Source organism: Medicago truncatula, chromosome 4 (assembly GCF_003473485.1).
Source record: "Medicago truncatula cultivar Jemalong A17 chromosome 4, MtrunA17r5.0-ANR, whole genome shotgun sequence".
Classification (NCBI taxonomy): Eukaryota; Viridiplantae; Streptophyta; class Magnoliopsida; order Fabales; family Fabaceae; genus Medicago; species Medicago truncatula.
This window is the reverse complement of record NC_053045.1, coordinates 11,430,667-11,450,597: the sequence shown is the minus strand read 5'-3', so window position 1 is coordinate 11,450,597 and position 19,931 is coordinate 11,430,667. Positions and strand designations below refer to the sequence as shown.

Here is a 19,931-nt window from a genome sequence, read left to right as displayed (position 1 = left end):
GAGCAAATTGGACACGAAAATACGAAGATTGGGAAACAAAATATATCTCCCACAAGTCAGAAGCCTGGCACGGCCGTGCCACCCTCCAGAGACCTTTTGCTGCTTTTGCTTGGGCTCCAAGCTATTCTATTTTGGCGCACAATCTACTGAGGAATATTCTTGGAATATACTTGCTTAGATTTTAAGTCAATTGTGTACTATAAATAGAGTAGCTAGCCATCACAAATATTCATCTTTACTTGGAATACAATAAGTGACAATTGCTTTTCTAAATAAAGTTCTTTTCCTTTCCTTTATTTTCCTGTCTTTTACTTTCATGCTTTCTCCCTTCTCCCCCATGTCTACGATGAACATGAGTGAGTAGACTTCTTCTTGTCTTGGGATTGTTGGATAAGTCTAAATGACATAATCTTAATCAAACCAAGCCCTAAGCCTTAATCTTATGTAACCCTAGTTTCTTATCTGAATTCACCGTCTTAACATGGATTAACCATTATCAAACTGTGGAAACGAAAGTGGAGGGTTTGATAATTGTTCGTCCATTATTCCAAATATCAATTCATAAAACGAAAGTGGAGCTTTGATATTCGAACAAGTGAATTCAGACAAGGATTGCAAAGTCAGCGAAATAGGCTTTGCAATCTTTGAGACATATAGTTTCGATCTTCAAGGGAACTAATAACAATCAAGTCAGCGAAATAGGCTTGGTTGTTAGAGGAACCAAAATCCAATAGTAATCAAGTCAGCGAAATAGGCTTGGTTGCTAGAGGAACTTAAGAGAAACTGTCTTGAGAAATTAGGTCTAGCATAACATTATAAGCTTATGGTTTTGGTTTGAGAAGGACTTGTTATTTAGATGAAATCAACGATCCCAAGGCTCTTTTATTATATCGCTTTTAACCATTTAAAAACCCCCAATCTACAATCTCTTCTCTCTTCTAATCATCTCTAAAGGTTAATTAAATTGAACTACTCCCTGTCGGAACGATACTCTTTTATACTACTTCGATAAGACCGTGCACTTGCGGTTTTATCTCATCAAAGTTGCGACACATGAAACACATCATGCAAATTTGAAAGATGTGGTGGCAAACCCACTCTGTATGCCACTGTTCCAACCCTCTCAGATATCTTATACGGACCAATGAACTTTGGAGTCAATTTCTTAGACTTCAATGCACATCCTACACCCGTCATAGGAGTAACTCTCAGAAATACATGATCTCCCTCTTGAAACTCAAGGGCCTTTCTACGCTTGTCATGGTAACTCTTCTGTCGACTCTGCGACGCTTTCATCTTTTCTCTTATCATCTTGACTTTCTCAGTAGTCTGATGAACCAAATCTGGTCCCAACACCACACTTTCTCCTGACTCAAACCATTATAAAGGAGTTCTGCACCTCTGACCATACAAAGCTTCGAACGGTGCCATACCAATACTCGAATGGTAACTGTTGTTGTACGTGAACTCTATCAACGGTAGGTGACTATCCCAAGCTCCACCTTGCTCAAGTACACACACTCTCGGAAAATCCTCTAACGATTGAATCGTCCTCTCCGACTGACCATCTGTCTGCAGATGATAAGTTGAACTCAACCTCAACTTCGAACCCAATGCATCTTGCAAGCTCTTCCAAAATCTAGAAGTGAACCTCGAATCTCTATCCGACACAATACTCGATGGTACACCATGCAACTTCACAATGTTATGAATATAAATCTCCGCTAACTGAGCTACCGGATAACTGATATTAATAGGAATGAAGTGTGCCAACTTCGTCAACCTGTCGACAACAACCCAAATGGCATCATGCCCTCTCGTATTATTCGGTAAACTCGTCACAAAATCCATGGAAATGTTGTCCCACTTCCAGTCTGGCACATCTAACGGTGTCAACAACCCTGCAGGCTTCTGATGCTCAACCTTAGACTTCTGACAAGTCAAACATGCATAGACAAACTGAGCAACATCACGTTTCAACCCAGACCACCAAAACAATTTCTTCAAATCATGATACATTTTTGTAGCTCCCGGATGAATACTTAAGCTACTCTTGTGACTTTCTTCCAGAATCAACTTTTTCAAATCATCATTATCAGGAATACAAATTCTTCCTCTGAACCTCAACATACCCTGATCATCAACCTTGAAGTCACTATCTTCAATTTCATTACCAGCAACCATCAAATCAACAAACTTGACATCAACTTGTTGTGCTTCTCGGATACTATTCAAGAAATCACTATTAATCTTCAACATACCCAACTGTACACTCTGAGGTGACAACTCATAGACAAGACTCAAGTCTCTAAACTGCTCTAGCAACTCAAACTCCTTTACCATCATAACAAACATGTGCAACGTTTTCCTGCTCAAAGCATCTGCAACCACATTAGCTTTACCCGGATGGTAATTCAAACCAAAATCATAATCCTTTAGCAACTCAAGTCATCTTCTCTGCCTCATATTCAATTCTTTCTGATCAAATAAATAGTTCAAACTTTTATGATCACTGAACACCTCAAATCTGAAACCGTACAAGTAAGGCCTCCAAATTTTCAAAACAAAAACCACTGCAGCCAACTCTAAATCATGCGTAGGATAATTCTTCTCATGAATCCTCAACTGCCTAGAAGTATAAGCTACCACTTTGCCATCTTGCATCAAAACACCACCTAAGCCCATCTTGGACGCATCACAGTAAACAACAAAAGGTTCTTCCGGCTTCGGTAAAATCAAAATAGGAGCAGTCGTCAATCTTCGCTTCAATTCATTGAAACTACTCTCACACTGAGCATCCCACACAAAAGACTTACCCTTACAGGTCAACTGAGTCAACGGAAGTGCTAACTTCGAAAATCCTTCTATGAACCTACGATAATAACCAGCCAAACCCAAGAAACTTCTAATCTCAGTCACTGACTTCGGAGTCTCCCATTGTGATATTGCATCAACTTTCGATGGATCAACTGTAATACCACTACCAGAAATAATGTGGCCAAGAAAACTCACTTCACTTAACCAGAACTCACATTTTGACAACTTGGCATACAACTTCTTCTCTTTCAATACTTGCAATACAATCTTCAGATGTTCTACATGCTCTTCCTCAGTCTTAGAATAAATCAAGATGTCATCAATAAACACAACCACAAATTTAATCAGAAAAGCATGAAAAATTCGGTTCATATACTCTATAAACACATCAGGCGCATTAGTAACACCGAAAGGCATCACCTTATATTCGTAATGACCATATCGTGTCCTAAAGGCCGTCTTCTGCATATCCTCATCCTTCACTTTAATCTGATGGTAACCTGACCTCAAATCAATCTTACGGAATACACGAGCACCCACTAACCGATCCATCAATCCTCGGAAGTGGATACCTGTTCTTTATCGTAACTTTATTCAACTGACGGAAGTCTATACATAACCTCATGCTACCATCCTTCTTCTTAACCAACAACACCGGCGCTCCCCAAGGTGAAACACTTGATCTTACAAATTTCTTATCAAGCAAGTTCTCCAACTGTTTCTTCAACTCAGCTAACTCGGACGCCGACATACGATAAGGTGCCATCGACACCGGCTTCGTTCCTGGAACAAGGTCAATTGAAAATTCAACCTCCCTCTCTGGTGGTACATCGGGAATCTCATCAGGAAAAACTTCTGAAAATTCATTCACAACTGGCAACCTGTTAATCACAGCTTGATTTTCTAACGACAAGTATGCCATCAAAGAAAACATGAGAATTCCATCACGTTCTAGTTGCTTCATCTATTTCGTAGACAAGAACTCAACTTCACCCTCTTCTTCAGCAGAAGAAAAATGCATCGTCTTACTAAAGCAATTGATATGAACTCGGTTATACTCTAACCAGTTCATCCCAAAAATTACATCCATACCCGTCAACGGTAAACAAACAAGATCGACTTCAAAGTCTCTACCAAACATAGACAACGGACACCTTAGACAAACAAGAGAAGTAATTACCGAACCCTTAGCTGGAGTTTCAACAACCATTTCTCCTTTCGTATCAGATACAACCAGACCCAACTTATATGCACAGTCAATAGCAATGAAACAATGAGTAGCACCAGTATCTATAATAGCAATTAAAGGAGTACTATTAAAGAAACAAGTACCTCTGATAAGTCGGTCCTCACTAGTAGTCTGCATGCCAGTCAACGCGAACACTTTACCACCTGTCCTAACCTTCTTAGGCTGAGTACACTGCGAACTGATATGACCTTCCTCATTGCAAGTGTAGCAAACAATATCCCCACGCTTACATTCAGCTAAAGTGTGTCCTTTCTGACCACACCTGAAGCACTTCTTCTCATCTCTATCACAAGCATTACTCTTGTGGCCTTTTTCACCACACTTGAAACAAATTATCTCAGTAGGAGCATCTCTCCTCTTGGGCCTCCTCTCATCATTCAGCCTCTGTTTACCCTTGTCAGCAGGAGCACTGTATGGCTTCGGACGACTCTGTTGTCCCTTGCCTCTACGCTCACTCATCACCTTGTAATGAGCTTTCGTATCCTCTTCATAGATCCTACAGCTGCTTACCAAATCAGAGAAGTTTCTTATTTTCGAATAACCAATAGCCCTCTTGATATCAACTCTCAAGTCATTCTCAAACTTGATGCACTTGGAGAACTCAGCTGTCTCCGCACTATAATGGGGATAGAACTTTGCAAGCTTTACAAACTTAGCAGCATATTTGGTAACAGACATATCCCCCTGTTTCAACTCCAAAAATTCGATCTCTTTCTTACCTCGGACATCCTCCGGAAAATACCTATTCAAGAATTCTCTCCTGAACACAGCCCAGATCACCACAACACCATCCTGTTCAAGCACAGACAACAGACTTACCCACCAGTCATCAGCTTCTTCAGCTAACATGTGTGTCCCAAACTGCACCTTCTGTACCTCACTGCACTGCATAACTCTGAAAATTCTTTCAACCTCCTTGAGCCACTTCTGAGCTCCGTCAGGGTCATACCTCCCTTTGAATGTTGGTGGATGGTTTCTCAGAAAGGTTTCCAACATTCTCACACCATCATTACCAGCAGCATTCGGTTGTTGTCCTACAGTTTGAGCAACAGCCTCAAGTGCAGCAGCATCGTTTCTACCATCCATCTCAGAAATTCTACATAAGAAACAACAATTCAGAACAACAACAAAGACAACATTAGAGTTGACACTCTATCCTAGGTGGCTCAACACGACTCTACTGCTTGGCCGGACGGACCAACCTGCTCTGATACCAATTGTAACACCCCGTTATCCCAAAACAATTAAATATTAAATAATTCATCAGAGTTAAACACCAAACGGGCATGCTACACTGCTAATTCAAAAATTCTTAAATAGAATATAAAAACTATTTAATAAACATCAACTTCATTGCAGCGGAATGTCTTTCATTAAATAACAACATTAACATCCATGTTAAACTCCACAAAATAATCCTGGCATAAAAGCCTCATCAAATTAATTCAAACAACAATAGGGCTACATCAGCATGTTCCAAAATATAATACATAAGGAATGAAACAATAAATAATTAAATCTCATCCCATACGTATCAGAGCCCTAGACATTGAGCCACCACCTACTACTCAGGATCACCTGCAAGTTACCCATAGAAAGGGCAACATTTTCAAGCAGAAGGGGTGAGATTCACAACATTAAATATAGATATAAAATACATGTATATATATATATATATATATATTTCATAAATCAACAACATCATCATCAATATAGCAATTCCAACCAACAATAACGACTCATACAAATGACATGACAACACCACTTAGACTCCTCAATACATGCGATTATGCATGTGGTACCAAATTTAGGGTCGAAGCCCTCACCGCTAATTGAATGGTTAAAGAATTCATCAGGACATAAGTCCTCACCGCTTTGAACAACAAGGTGTTCCAGGACATGAGTCCTCCCGCTTTGAACGACAATGCATTCCAAGGCAAGAGCCCTCCCGCTTTATATGCTTATGCAATGGACTCCACTTGTGTATATCTACATACAACTTAACAATGCATATATGAAATATGACTTACATCCCACTCATTTAAACAACATTGTGCTCGCGATTTTCGGATGTCAAACCATTAATTGATTTGAATCGTCAATCTTTGAACTCTCGATTTTTATTCTTGGGAAGGGAAAAAATGAGTAAAAACCCTTTTCGAGACTTTGGATTCGGGGGTTGGTTTCGAGTAGGGAAGGTGTTAAGCACCCTAAACGACTTCGGTACTCCGAAGGAACCGCTTACCTAAATTATCTTGTGCTAAATTCATTTGGCTTACTTGAAAAATTATTACCTAAAATCTAAGTGAAAGAATGGAGGGAGAAGAAGTATGTTTTTGGTTATTTTTATTTGATTTGGAAGGACAAGTCCTCTGCCTACGTACCCTTTTTGGAAAGGGATCAAAACCGACGTAGTTCCACTCAAAAATTTCTTTAGTGGGTTAGGTTGATTTTAAGATTTTTTTGAAATAGGTTTTAAGAAGAGAAAGAGGCCTCAAGGCATGAGATAAAAGAAATGAGTGAGGTTACTTGATTTTAAATTTTGAAAATGATTGAAGTTGAATTAAAATTGATTGAGAGTTTGATTAAGAAAATAAAGAAAAAAAGTTATTAAGAAAATGATTTTTGAAGTTTTGCATATTTGACTTTTTGAGAAAAATGATTTTTTTCTAAACTAACGGTGAAAACTAACGTAACGTCGTAAAAACTAACGGAAAGCGGTAAATAAAATGTGGTAGTGTCGGTGCATGTGTCGGTGCTTGTGTTACCTACATTATTACATCAATTCCTAAATACAACCCTAAGGCCTTTATGCCAAAATAAAATGCGAGAAATAAAATTACATCAATTCCCTATTTATACATACTAAGTCAATGACAAAATAAAATGATGAGAAAATTAAATGTGCATGCTATGATTCAAGACAAAAATTAAATGGTTAGTAATCACAAGAAATATTATGGTGAATGAGACATAAGAAATAATAAGCAAGAATTAAGACAAATAAAAATTAAGATCATCATATAAGAGATAAACAAAAAAATAAAAGGAAACAAATAGGATGGATTTTTAAAATTAGAGGAAATTAAAATGGTGAAAAAATATTTTTGGAATTTTTTTAGACACAAAATGTCAAAAAAAGTGTAAAAACAGTATTTAAAAATAAAGATAATTAAAAATAAGGAATAAAAAATATTGGCTCAGCAGGATTAATTCTGGACCATTGGATTAAATCAATAGTCCAGATTCATTCACTGGATTCATCACAGCCATTGGATCCAACAATCCAAGGGTCACAAAAACAACATAGAAACAAAGGGATTATACTGAACACACAGTGACCGTCAGATCAACGATCTGACGGTCCAAACAGAAACCACACCACACTCACGCAGAAAAAACACACACCTGATCCAAAATCAAGATACACAGGAGCCCTCAGATCAAGGGATGATCCAGATCCAAGGGCTGTAACGCGATGGAGCACTGAATTGCAGTATGCGCATGTGCACAAGATCCAACCAAAAAAAAGCACTATAAAAGAGTTTTAACAAAAAAACATAACACAATTCACAAAAAAAACCTCTTTCTAAAAACCTAGAGAGAGAAGCTCCCACTTCTCTCTAGGAATCTCGCCGGAGAAGAAGGTGGGGGAGGGGTGGCCGGAGCAACTCCGGCGTGGTGGTCGGCCGGAGCGCCGCCGCGCCGGAGTTTTTTTTTTGCTTTTTTTTCGAATTTTTTTTACATCAAAACACTCCTCTTCCCTTCCTCTACTCGAATCCAAACTCAAAATTTCAAAAACATACACCAAATATCCTAGATCTACAAATGAAAGTGTGGAAGTTTTACCTCTTTTTCCGGTCTCCTCCTTTCCTAGCTTTTCCGGTCCGGTTCTCTTCCCCCTCTTTTGCTACGGTTCTGCTTCTCTCCTTCCGGTCCGGTCCGGTTCTGCTCCTCTCCTTCCGGTTCGGTCCGGTTCGTTTCCCCCTCTTTTGCTACGGTTCAGTTCTTCCTTGGTTTGGGATGATGATGATTTGTGGTTGTATGGGCTGATTTGAGGTTTTGTTTAAGTTTTGTGTTGCTGGATTTTGATGAATCTATGAATGTTCTTCATGAGTTCATGTTATTTCTTTGTAATTTTAGTGTTTGATCTGAAAAAGGGTTGGAAAAGTAGAAAATGAGTGTTTGTGAATTGCTGCTGATTTTTCTGACGTGAACAGTGATTCTGGCTCATTTCCCAATGATTGACAGTGTTTTTATAGTGACAAACTAGGGTTGGCTCTGGTACAAACAAATGACCAAAATGCCCCTGCAGCTGAGACTTGGAGAAAAAGATTTGACAAAAAAGATAAATAAATAAATAAAAAAACAAAATGAGTAAAATAAGTAAAAAAATAAATAATAAAAAAAGAAAAGAAAAGGGAAAGAAGAAAGTCACGTGAGTGACTTTTGTTTTTTCTTTTTTTTCTAAAAAAAATAAAAGTAAAAAAAATAATAATAATAATAAACAAACTAGCCTAAAAAAGAAAATAAAAAAAAATCCCTTCGAAATCTGACATGAGGTACTTCAAAGTATCCTCCCTGCCGAAATTTTGTTTGAAATGATTAATAAAAAAAACGCCTTTTAAAATGCGATCAGGCCTTCTCTTTTTTTTTGACGTGATCGTTACGATTAAAAAAAAGACTATGCGACGTAAAAATGAAAGTGTGAAATGCGAACGTTGATTTAAATGTAAAAATAAAAACTTTTTGAATGACTAAAGACAAGAAACCCGAATTTTAAATGGTACAAAAAAACGAATAAAAGGGAACGTGAACCATTTTAAAATACGGACAAGAGATTTTAAACGGTCCAAAATTGGGGTATGACAGATGCCCCTATTTAAGTTTCTTCGTCACAAAGGTTTTAAAAGAGAACTTTTTAAACCAAAGGGTCGGAGAGACTTAAATATATAAAAACGCCAATTTTGGACCATTTGAAACGCCAGAGATGTAATGCTGATGAATGTGATAATACGACTGAATATGATGTAAGTATGAAGGTAACGATGATGCAGAGGCTGACTGGGAGCCAAATGGATAGGTATCACTGGGGAAAGAAATGATAGGTAAGTATAAATGACAATGTTTCAAGGCGAAAGTAAAGACATGATTGGCCGACGAGTGGCGAAAGTAAAGACATGATTGATTGCCGACGAGTGGCGAATGTAAAGACATGATTAATTGCCGACGAGTGGCGAAAGTAAAGACATGATTGATTGCCGACGAGTGGCGAAAGTAAAGACATGATTGGCCGACGAGTGGCGAAAGTAAAGACATGATTGATTGCTGACGAGTGGCGAAAGTAAAGACATGATTGGCCGACGAGTGGCGAATGTAAAGACATGATTAATTGCCGACGAGTGGCGAAAGTAAAAACATGATTAGCCGACGAGTGACGAAAGTAAAGACATGATTGATTGCCGACGAGTGGCGAAAGTAAAGACATGATTGGCCGACGAGTGGCGAATGTAAAGACATGATTAATTGCCGACGAGTGGCGAAAGTAAAAACATGATTAGCCGACGAGTGGCGAATGTAAAGACATGATGGACCGACAGGGTTTGCTAAAAGCAAAAGCCTCCGGTGAAAGTAAAGACAATGTAAAGCTTGGTATCAGGGGAGTGACTTGACAAAGATACACCTGAGGGGAACAATGAAATTGTCTGAAGACGATGGGGCAATTGTATAGACTGGTTACTGGCGAGACCTGCCACTTTGAAGCATGATTAGTTTTATAACATACCCGAATTTAGACACATTTTGAGGATAATGAAGCAAAATATTGGGTAAAAAAAGAAACTATGTATGGATGATGTTTATATGCGTGCTAGGTATGCATGAATGAATGAATATGTATGAGACTCATATGATGGTGTAATGGTAAGATTGTTGAGACAGGACTGGGCAGGTCTACGAGGAGAATGGCCCGGCATCACTGTACGAACACTCAAAGCCTTCAATGGGGATAAAGTCACGGGGAATGAATCAACCATCGTTGGGGTACAGCCCTCACAAACCGGGGTAGAAGTCGTCATTTCACCAATGCAACACCGTACTGTCTTGTCTGAATAGTCATTGCTTTTTGTATTTATTCCTTTTTTTTTTGAAATCCCTAACTTTTACCTGGATCGTCCTTTCGGATTTTCAATCCACCGGGGAGACATTTTTCTTTTTCTCTTTTTGTATGCCCCTAATTTTTACCTGGACCGCCCTTTCGGGTTTTCGATCCACTAGGGCGCCTCTTTTTTTTTTTTTTTTTTTTTTTTTTCTCTAACTTTTGCCTGGATCGTCCTTTCGGATTTTCAATCCACCGGGGAGACATTTTTCTTTTTCTCTTTTTGTATGCCCCTAATTTTTACCTGGACCGCCCTTTCGGGTTTTCGATCCACTAGGGCGCCTCTTTTTTTTTTTTTTTTTTTTTTTTTTTTTTTGCAATGACTATTTCTCCTTTGTTGAACCTGCTTGTTTCGGACCAACTGTTGACACATACTTATGTGATACATGTTTTTAAAGATAATATGTTTGTCATTTTTTTGTTTTTTTTTTTTAGAAAGAAAACATAAAATCTTTAGAAAAGTTTTTTTTCAAAATTTTTGCTTCAAATACTAATACTAAAAACGAAAGAAAGATTTTTTTGCACATAGAATAAACAAGAATTCCAACAAAGGGGCACATGCTCAAATTGATTTAATAGAAATGGTGACCGGCTAAAGGCATGGCACCACAGATTACAAAGAGTTGGAATATGGTAATTATATGGGATAGGTACATTGAACACAATAACCGCTATACTTCTTAACCACTTTGAATTCCACAGTTTGGATGCTTCAACATTAGAGAACTTCTGAAAGTCAAGGTGTCTCGGGCGAGTGATGTTTCATCTGATGCAGTTACTTGTCTCGATCCTTAATTTTTGCATAGATCGCCCTTGCGGGTTTTCGATCTATCAGGATAATTTCTCTTTTTTTTTTTTTTTTTTTTCTCTAACTTTTGCCTGGACCGCCCTTTCGGGTTTTCGATCCACCGAGACGCTCATTTTTGGTTTAAGCCGCCCTTTCAGGTTTTCGACCTACCGAGCTGTTCTTTTATATATTTAGACAAAGTATTTCTTGACTGCATCAGAATTCACAGGACGAGGTAACTCCTCTCCATCCATATCTGTAAGAATTAAAGCACCACCAGAGAAAGCTCTCTTCACCACATAGGGACCTTCATAGTTTGGCGTCCATTTGCCCCTAGGATCTGGTTGAAAGGATTTGATACATTTGAGCACAAGATCTCCTTCCTTGAATTCGCGGGGATGGACTCCTTTATCGAATGCTTGTTTCATCCTTGACTGATATAACTGTCCATGACACAAAGCCGCCATACGTTTTTCCTCAATCAAATTCAACTGGTCGTACCTGCTCTGGCACCATTCAGCTTCAGACAATTCAGCTTCCATCAAGACTCTTAAAGAAGGAATCTCAATCTCTACAGGTAGTACAACCTCCATACCATATACCAAAGAGAAAGGGGTTGCCCCTGTCGAGGTTCGCACTGAGGTACGGTATCCATACAAAGCGTAGGGTAACATTTCATGCCAGTCCTTATAAGTAACTACCATCTTCTGTATGATCTTCTTGATGTTCTTGTTTGCAGCTTCAACTGCCCCATTCATCTGTGGTCTGTAAGGAGAAGAATTGTGATGTTGAATCTTGAAGTCATCGCAAAACTCTTTCATCATGTTGTTATTCAGATTTGTGCCATTGTCTGTGATGATTCTGTTGGGAACACCGTAGCGGCTGATGAGGTTGTTCTTGATAAATCTGACCACTACCTGCTTGGTCACATTGGCATAAGATGCTGCTTCAACCCACTTGGTGAAATAATCGATAGCCACTAATATGAAGCGATGCCCATTGGAAGCCTTTGGTTCAATCCGACCAATCATGTCAATGCCCCACATAGAGAAGGGCCACGGGGAAGAGATGACATTGAGCATAGATGGTGGTATATGAATCTTGTCAGCATAGATTTGACATTTGTGGCATCTCTTGGCATGATTGTAGCAATCAGCGTGCATTGTTATCCAGTAGTACCCAGCTCTCAATATCTTCTTCGCCATGGCGTGCCCACATGAGTGAGTTCCGAAAGAGCCTTCATGAATCTCGCACATCAATTTTTCTGCTTCATGCTTATCCACACATCTAAGTAGGACCCCATCAAAGTTCCTTTTATACAAAACGTCTTCGTTAAGGAAGAAACGGCTTGACAATCTTCTCAATGTTTTCTTGTCCTTGTTGGATGCCCCAGGTGGGTACTTTTGAGTTTGAAGGAAAACTTGGATATCATGATACCATGGCTTGTCATCATCAATTGCTTCAGCTACAAACACATAAGCAGGTCGGTCGAGAAATTGGACATTGATTACTGGCACAGTATTGTGACCATTCACATTGATCATTGAGGATAGAGTAGCTAAAGCATCTGCCATTTGATTCTCATCGCGGGGCACATGATGTAACTCTACTTTGTTGAAGAAAGTCAGCAAACACCTTGCATAATCTCTGTAGGGAATCAATCCAGGATGACGAGTTTCCCATTCTCCTTTGATCTGGTTAATCACAAGAGCGGAATCTCCATAAATGACAATTTTCTTGATCCTCAAATCGATGGCTTCCTCGATACCCATGATGCAAGCTTCGTACTCTGCGATGTTGTTTGTGCAATCAAAACGTAACCTCGCAGTAAAAGGGATGTGAGTACCCTTAGGGGTAATGAGCACCGCACCAATTCCACTTCCATAGACATTAACAGCTCCATCAAATATCAAACCCCATTCGGATTCAGGATCAGGACCTTCACCGAACACTGGTTCGTCACAATCTTTTGCTTTTAGATACATAACCTCTTCATCTGGGAAGTCGAATTTGATTGGTTGATAGTCTTCGATTGGTTGATGAGCCAAATGTTCTGCCAAGATGCTACCTTTGACTGCTTTCTGAGTGCGATACTCGATATCATACTCGGACAATAACATCTGCCAGCGAGCAATCCTTCCAGTTAAAGCTGGCTTCTCAAATATGTACTTGATAGGATCCATCTTGGATATCAACCAAGTTGTATGATTAATCATATAATGACGGAGACGCTTGGCAGCCCAAGTTAAAGCACAACAAGTTTTCTCAAGTACAGAATATCGGGACTCACAATCAGTGAACTTCTTACTCAAATAGTAGATAGCGTGCTCTTTCTTTCCGGTTTCGTCTTGTTGACCCAAAACACAGCCCATGGAATCTTCTAGTACTGTTAAATACATGATCAAAGGTCTTCCGTCAACTGGAGGAACAAGAATTGGAGGTTCTAACAGATATTCTTTGATTTGATCAAAAGCCTTCTGACAATCATCATTCCACTTCACTCCTTGATCCTTGCGGAGTAACTTGAAAATTGGTCCACATGTGGCGGTCATGTGAGAGATAAATCTGGAGATATAATTGAGTCTACCAAGAAAACCTCTGACTTGCTTCTCTGTCTTTGGAACAGGCATTTCTCTGATGGCTCTGACCTTGTCGGGATCAACTTCAATACCCTTTTGACTGACGATAAAGCCTACGAGTTTACCAGATCTAACACCGAAAGTACATTTGTTAGGATTCAACCGGAGCTTGTACTTTCTCAACCGCTGAAACATCTTCAACAAATACTCAACATGTTCTTCTTCTGTGCCAGACTTAACAATCATATCATCTACGTAGACCTCAATTTCTTTGTGAATCATATCATGAAAGATTTTGGTCATACCCCTCTGGTAAGTGGCACCAGCATTTATCAAACCAAATGGCATCACCACATAGCAGAAAGCACCCCAGGGCGTGATGAAAGACGTCTTTTCTCTATCCTCAGGAGCCATCCTGATCTGATTGTAGCCGGAGAAACCGTCCATGAAGGAGAAAACCTTGCACTTAGCAGTGTTATCAACCAATACATCAATGTGAGGCAAAGGAAAATTATCCTTCGGACTAGCCTTGTTCAAGTCCCGATAATCAACACACATTCTGACTTTGCCATCTTTTTTTGGAACAGGCACTATGTTGGCTAACCATTGAGGATACTCTGATGTGACTAGGAAACCTGCATCAATCTGCTTTCGCACCTCCTCTTTGATCTTGAGGGCCATATCAGGATGAGATCTTCTCAATTTCTGCTTTACCGGAGGACACTCAGGCTTCAAAGGTAGTCTGTGTTCAACGACATCAGGGTCTAGACCCGGCATGTCTTTGTATGACCATGCGAATATATCAACATATTCTCTGATAAGCTCAATTACTCTTTTCTTGACAGATACATCCAACAATGCCCCAATCTTGATTTCTTTCTTGTCTTCCTCAGTACCCAGATTGATGATTTCTATCTCCTCCTGATGAGGTTGAATTGTCTTCCTTTCTTGTTCCAACGTCCATTTGATCTCATTCGGGATCTCCTCATCCTCCTCTGCCACAGCCTCGTAAACCGGGACCTCAAAGTTGGGAGAAAGCATGGGGTCACTGTGTTCAACGGATTCACTTATGTTCAGTCTGCACATGATTCATGATTGATTTTAATGAGTAAATGCAGACCTTTGGTTTTGAAATTTGAAAGAAAAAGAGAATGATTTTTTTTTGGATTTTTGTATTACCATTTTTTCCAGAAAAAGCAACAAAAAATAAAAAGTAATAAAAGCCGTGATAGAAACGACGATTTTTATTTGTAATAAAAGTACTAGAAGCAAAACAAAGCCCTACATGATTTCACTTTCGCCTTGGGCAGAACGAAAGGAGTTTTCTTAAAAACAAAAAAAAACAACAAAAGACAAGACAAACACATTACTTAGAGCGGGGTGTCACAGAAGGAATGTCAACAGCAATCCAGTTGCAGCAAGCTCCTCCAGGCGTCACAAAGACCGGTGTCACTCCTCCAGGTGCATCATCTAAAATTGCATTGGTCTAATCATGAATGAAACCAGCACTGTGGAAAGAACCTCTGGTAGGGTCGAACATCCCAGGCTTACTGTTAAGGAAACCGATTCCCTCTTTACGCTTGTTTTCTGGCAACTCCACTAGCTGACCCCAGCCTTCGGTTTTGCCTTCCTGAATTACTCTCCGGGCATCCTTCAACGAGGCCATACAAGTCTCAATTTTACCGACACTTTCTTCGGCAGAGAACCCTTGGAATGATGGCCCGTCCGAACTACTACCACCGATAACAGAGAAAGCAGACAAATTGCTGATTAAAAAGGCCGACTCGCCACTCACAGTGATCAACTTTCCACGACTTACAAACTTCAATTTCTGATGGAGAGTAGATGTCACAGCCCCAGCGTCATGAATCCATGGTCTGCCGAGCAAACAGCTGAAAGAAGCCTGGATTTCCATGACTTGGAAAGTAACCTGAAATTCATGTGGGCCGACCGAAATTGGCAAATCTACCTCACCATACACCGATCTCCTAGTTCCATCGAAGGCCCTTACTGTCACCTTGCTAAGTCTCAAAGGAGCCTCGGAGTACGCCAATTGGTCGAGAGTTGACTTGGGCATCACATTAAGTGCAGAGCCGGTATCTATCAAGACGTTGGATAACGAGTCTGTTCTGCAAAGTACAGAGATGAGTAATGCTTGATTATGCTTATTCCCCTCCACCGGGAGATCTTCATCACTGAAAGTCAGACTGTTACACGCGGTCACATTCCCCACAATGCTTTCGAATTGACCCAGAGTTACATCATAATCTACAAATGCCTGGTCTAGTACTTTCCTCAGGGCATCCCGATGAGCACCAGAACTTGATAACAGGGCCATGATGGAAATCTTCGCAGGCGTTTGTAACAGCTGGTCCACCACCCTGTATTCACTCTTCTTGATCAGCTTCAAGACTTCATCGGCATCCTCAAAGTCAAACTCTTTGGCCTGCTCCCCAGCTTTACCTTTACCGGCGTTTCGCTCTTTTACTGGCTCATCGACCGGAACACTAACACTCTTCGGACCCACCGTAGGAAAGATGCGGCCACTCCTCAAAATCCGGCTATTCTCTGCGATATTATCCACAGCAACAGGTGAAGTTGTCTCACTTCCAGGCTCAAGAATCGTGCCTTCATACTTATAGGGTACAGCTTTCTGAGCAGTAGTAGGCGTGGGCCTAGGCACACAAATTACCAAGGGAGTACCAACGGGCTTTGTACTGTTAGGGTTTATCACCAGCGGCCTCCTGGCTCTGAATACCGGAGTGACAACACAGACGTCCTTGCTCTCGGGTTCCCTTGTAACCACAAGTTCCCTTCTATTTAGGAGACCCTGCACATCATTCTGGACTTGTATACATCCACGAGGATCCATCAAACATATGTCACAAGCTTCATGATTGTGGTTGAAGAGAGTTGCTTTACACATTTTCACATGTATCGGTACCAGAGGAGTCTTGATATCACCTACAGAGAGAATGCGAGCCTCTTCCTGATCGTCTTGAATCATATTAACAGCAGGCCCATGAGTAGGCAGAGGATTGTTCTGAGCTACAGCATCAGGATCGGTGAAGGTTAACTCTTTACTATTTATCAGTTTCTGAACCTCTTTCTTAAGAGCAAAACAACGCTCCACATCGTGGCCTGGTGCCCCTTGATGGTAAATACAATGAAGGTCCGGACGGTACCAGCGTGGGAGAGGGTCCGGAATGCGAGGAGGTGGTATTGTTTGGACCAGATTCTGTGCAAGTAAAGAAGGGAGCAATGCTCCATAGGTCATTGGCAAGGGGTCAAATTGTTGCCTTTGATTCTGCTGATTGTAAGGAGCCTGAGGACGGGGTTGTTGCTGTGGTCTTTGTTGGTATGGTTGTTGGGGGTAATATGGTTGTTGAGGGAATTGTTGTAGGTTGTATAGTGGTTGGTATAATGGGGGGTAGTATGGTGCAGGTCCTTGAGGTCTGGGTGATTGATAGTTTGGGTTCTGGGGTGCGGTCATTTGTGGGGTGATGTTGGCAACAAAGGGGTGATTAGGGTACACGGGCTGAGGTCCTCCATGAGCCACCATGCTAACCTCTTGAGCATTCCTCTTTGGGTAACCAGTTCCAAATTTCTTATTACCACTGGACGAAACTCCTGAAGAACCACCTGAAGAACTTCCCGAAACAGCTGCTCCCTTACGAGCCCACTCCTCGATACGCATTCCTGTTTCCACCAAGTCAGTGAACTTCTGTGATGCACAGACAATCATCTTTTCTGAATAACAAGGGCTCAGGGTTTCATAGAACAATTCTGAAAGTTCCCTCTCATCCAAGGGAGGACGAATCTGAGCAGCTTTTTGAATGAAGCGTTGTGCGTATTCTTTGAACGATTCTTTATCTTTCTGGGTTAAGGACTGCAACTCCTTGCGACTTGGCGCCAGATAGGTATTATATTTGTACTGTTGCATGAAGGCCTCAGCCAACTGTTCAAAAGTAGTGACTCCTTTCAACCCCATGAACCAAGTATGTGCCGGACCAGTCAAACTATCCTGGAAGCAGTGAATGAGTAAGGGAACATTATTCTTGTAAGCTATCATCTTGCTAATATACATAGTTAGATGATTTTGTGGACATGTGTCCCCTTGATACTTCTCAAATACAGGCATCTTGAACTTTGGAGGTATGTTTACATCTGGTACCAAGCAAAGGTCATATATGCTTTGGACGACCGTTTCCTTTCCCCGCATATTACTCATCTTCTTCTCTAGAGCACCGAACCTTTCTTCCCAATCGATTGCTTTGTCATCCCCCATTATACTGTCGGAGTGATAAATCTGTTCTTCATGTTGTGGCCCAACATGCACAGTAGGACCTGCTTGAGTCATGGTAGCTTGAGGAATCGGTTGACTCATCTGGAAATGTGCCGATGTCTGTTGACCCTGTGCGAAAGGCATTTCAGTAGCGCCTGGACCAAAACCCCCGTTGGTTGCAATCGGCATGCCCCAAGGGTAGCCTGAAGGCATGGAATACTGAGGAGTAGCAAAGGGACCCTGGGGGCCAAGAGGACGGAAGCCTGAGTTGCCCATAGTTGCCATATTACCAGAAGAAAAATCAGTCATCAGAGGCTGGGTGAGACCGATAGTTGTAGTAGTAGTCGGAGATGGTTGCGGGGGACCCTCAGGTGCAGCTGTGACGACCATAACAGGAGTTGAATTGGAGATTGCTGCTTGCTCTCTCTCAGCCATCATAGTTTCCATCATAAGTGCCATTCTTTCCATCTCCCCTTTGAGGTTAACCAGTTCCTCTCTGAGCTGAGCGTTTTCCTGTTCTGCCGCTAACATCCTTTTCTTGATATGAGCTCGAGTGTTGTGAATGCGAGCGGGTTTGTACTGAATACGCCGGGCCACTTTGCTTTTCTGAGGCAGAAATGAGGAGAGTATGAGACTTGGATTTTGATACTTTTTATGAATGCAATATGATGCATGATATGCTATATGCCAAAATATGCGATTTTTATATATATATTTTTTTATTTTTTTTATTTTTTTTTTTTTTATTGAAGGACCTATAAAAGCAGTTTTGTAAACATACCAACCTAAACAAAACATAAAAAAACAAAGTTGATTACAAGATAATTCCCTTTCTAACAACAAAGCCAAGGGATAAACTTTCAAAGAAAAACAAGATAATTCCCTTTCTAACAACAAAGCCAAGGGATAAACTTTCAAAATAAAACAAGATAATTCCCTTTCTAACAACAAAGCCAAGGGATAGACTCCGTAACTACACAAAAAACATCAAAACAAACTGAAAGACTCTCAAGCCTCTGAACCGAGCTACTCCTCAAAATCAGAATGCGGCCCATCAAAGAGATCCATACGTTTCTTCTTCCGCCCGGGAATTTGATCAAGTGAGGCATCTTTCTCTCTGATACCCTTTTTCAGCTGGGCGATTATCACATCTTTCTTGTGGCTATCATAGGCTTCTTGCTCTAGTAGGGCCATCACAGCCTCATATTCCTGATCCTTTTTCTGATACTCCCCTTTCCACTTTTGTACTTCACGTTCCGCCTCAACCAAACGCTCTTGGTATTCCTTCTCGGTGTCAAAGGTCATAGGTAGGGGTGGTGCTGGAGTGATTGCAGATACAAATCTTGATATCTTGTAAGGCATCCCAATTTGAACAGCTCTATCTATCACCCACTGAGTATATGATTCATGAACGGCTCCTGTCTTCCTCCCTAACTGGCTCTTGTCTCTTCTACGAATGGTGTGCCAAGCTCGCACAACCTGCTCTTTCATGCCTTTACTGTCATCTACGTTGAGGTAATATACATTCTCTAGATAGATGCTGAGCGGCTTCCCTTCCATGGGATATCCGAACTGACGTCTGGCAAGTGTAGGATTGTAGCTAATTCCTCCTTCTATACCAAGAAGTGGTACATTGGCAAATTTCCCACAACTGTCAATAATAGTTCCTTTGTCATAAACCCGATCGTACCACACTACCTCGGTTGGAGTCAGGGACATGAGTCTTTTTGACCAAAGAAGGTTTTCTGGATTGGTGGTGAAGCGAGGAGTTCGGGGTAAGTGCGAGGTGATCCATCGATATAGCAATTGTGCACAACAAAGGATAGTTCCACGACCAGCCTGGGTGCGCCTATGGATGGAGAGGTAAGTATCACCTAATAAGGTAGGGACAGGGTTTGACAAGAAAATTTGAATGGCTTTAATGTCCACAAAGTTGTCGAGGCTAGGGAAGAGTACGAGGCCATAAATAAGCAAGGCAAGGATGGAGTTAAAGGCATAGGCAACCCCCATTTTGTCAAAGAATGTGGTCCTTTCGTAAAGAAAATCGGTGGAGAAAC

The 19,931-nt window shown here is 40.8% G+C and overlaps 1 protein-coding gene across 1 annotated transcript; it reads right to left on the bottom strand.

Annotated features, from left to right (window-relative positions):
- Positions 1-4,040: 4,040 nt before the first annotated feature.
- LOC112420765 (uncharacterized) lies at positions 4,041-18,405 on the bottom strand. The gene is made up of 11 exons (XM_039832617.1): positions 15,111-18,405; positions 14,960-15,059; positions 14,304-14,667; positions 13,895-14,246; positions 11,968-13,702; positions 11,512-11,871; positions 5,069-5,162; positions 4,886-4,951; positions 4,577-4,750; positions 4,150-4,318; positions 4,041-4,060 (listed from the first exon to the last, which is right to left on the bottom strand). The coding sequence occupies exons 1-11, from the start codon at positions 18,403-18,405 to the stop codon at positions 4,041-4,043; spliced, it is 6,729 nt and encodes a 2,242-aa protein (XP_039688551.1).
- Between the last annotated feature and the right edge of the window lie 1,526 nt (positions 18,406-19,931).

Excerpts from the sequence above, each read along its gene's own strand:
- LOC112420765 (XM_039832617.1), bottom strand. The coding sequence starts at position 18,405 with ATGTTAGCGGCAGAACAGGAAAACGCTCAGCTCAGAGAGGAACTGGTT. Across the intron at positions 14,668-14,959 it reads TCTGTGACACCCCGCTCTAA|ACTGAACATAAGTGAATCCG; the intron begins GTAATGTGTTTG and ends AATCATGTGCAG. Across the intron at positions 4,751-4,885 it reads AAGAAGCTGATGACTGGTGG|GGGGATATGTCTGTTACCAA; the intron begins GTAAGTCTGTTG and ends GAGTTGAAACAG.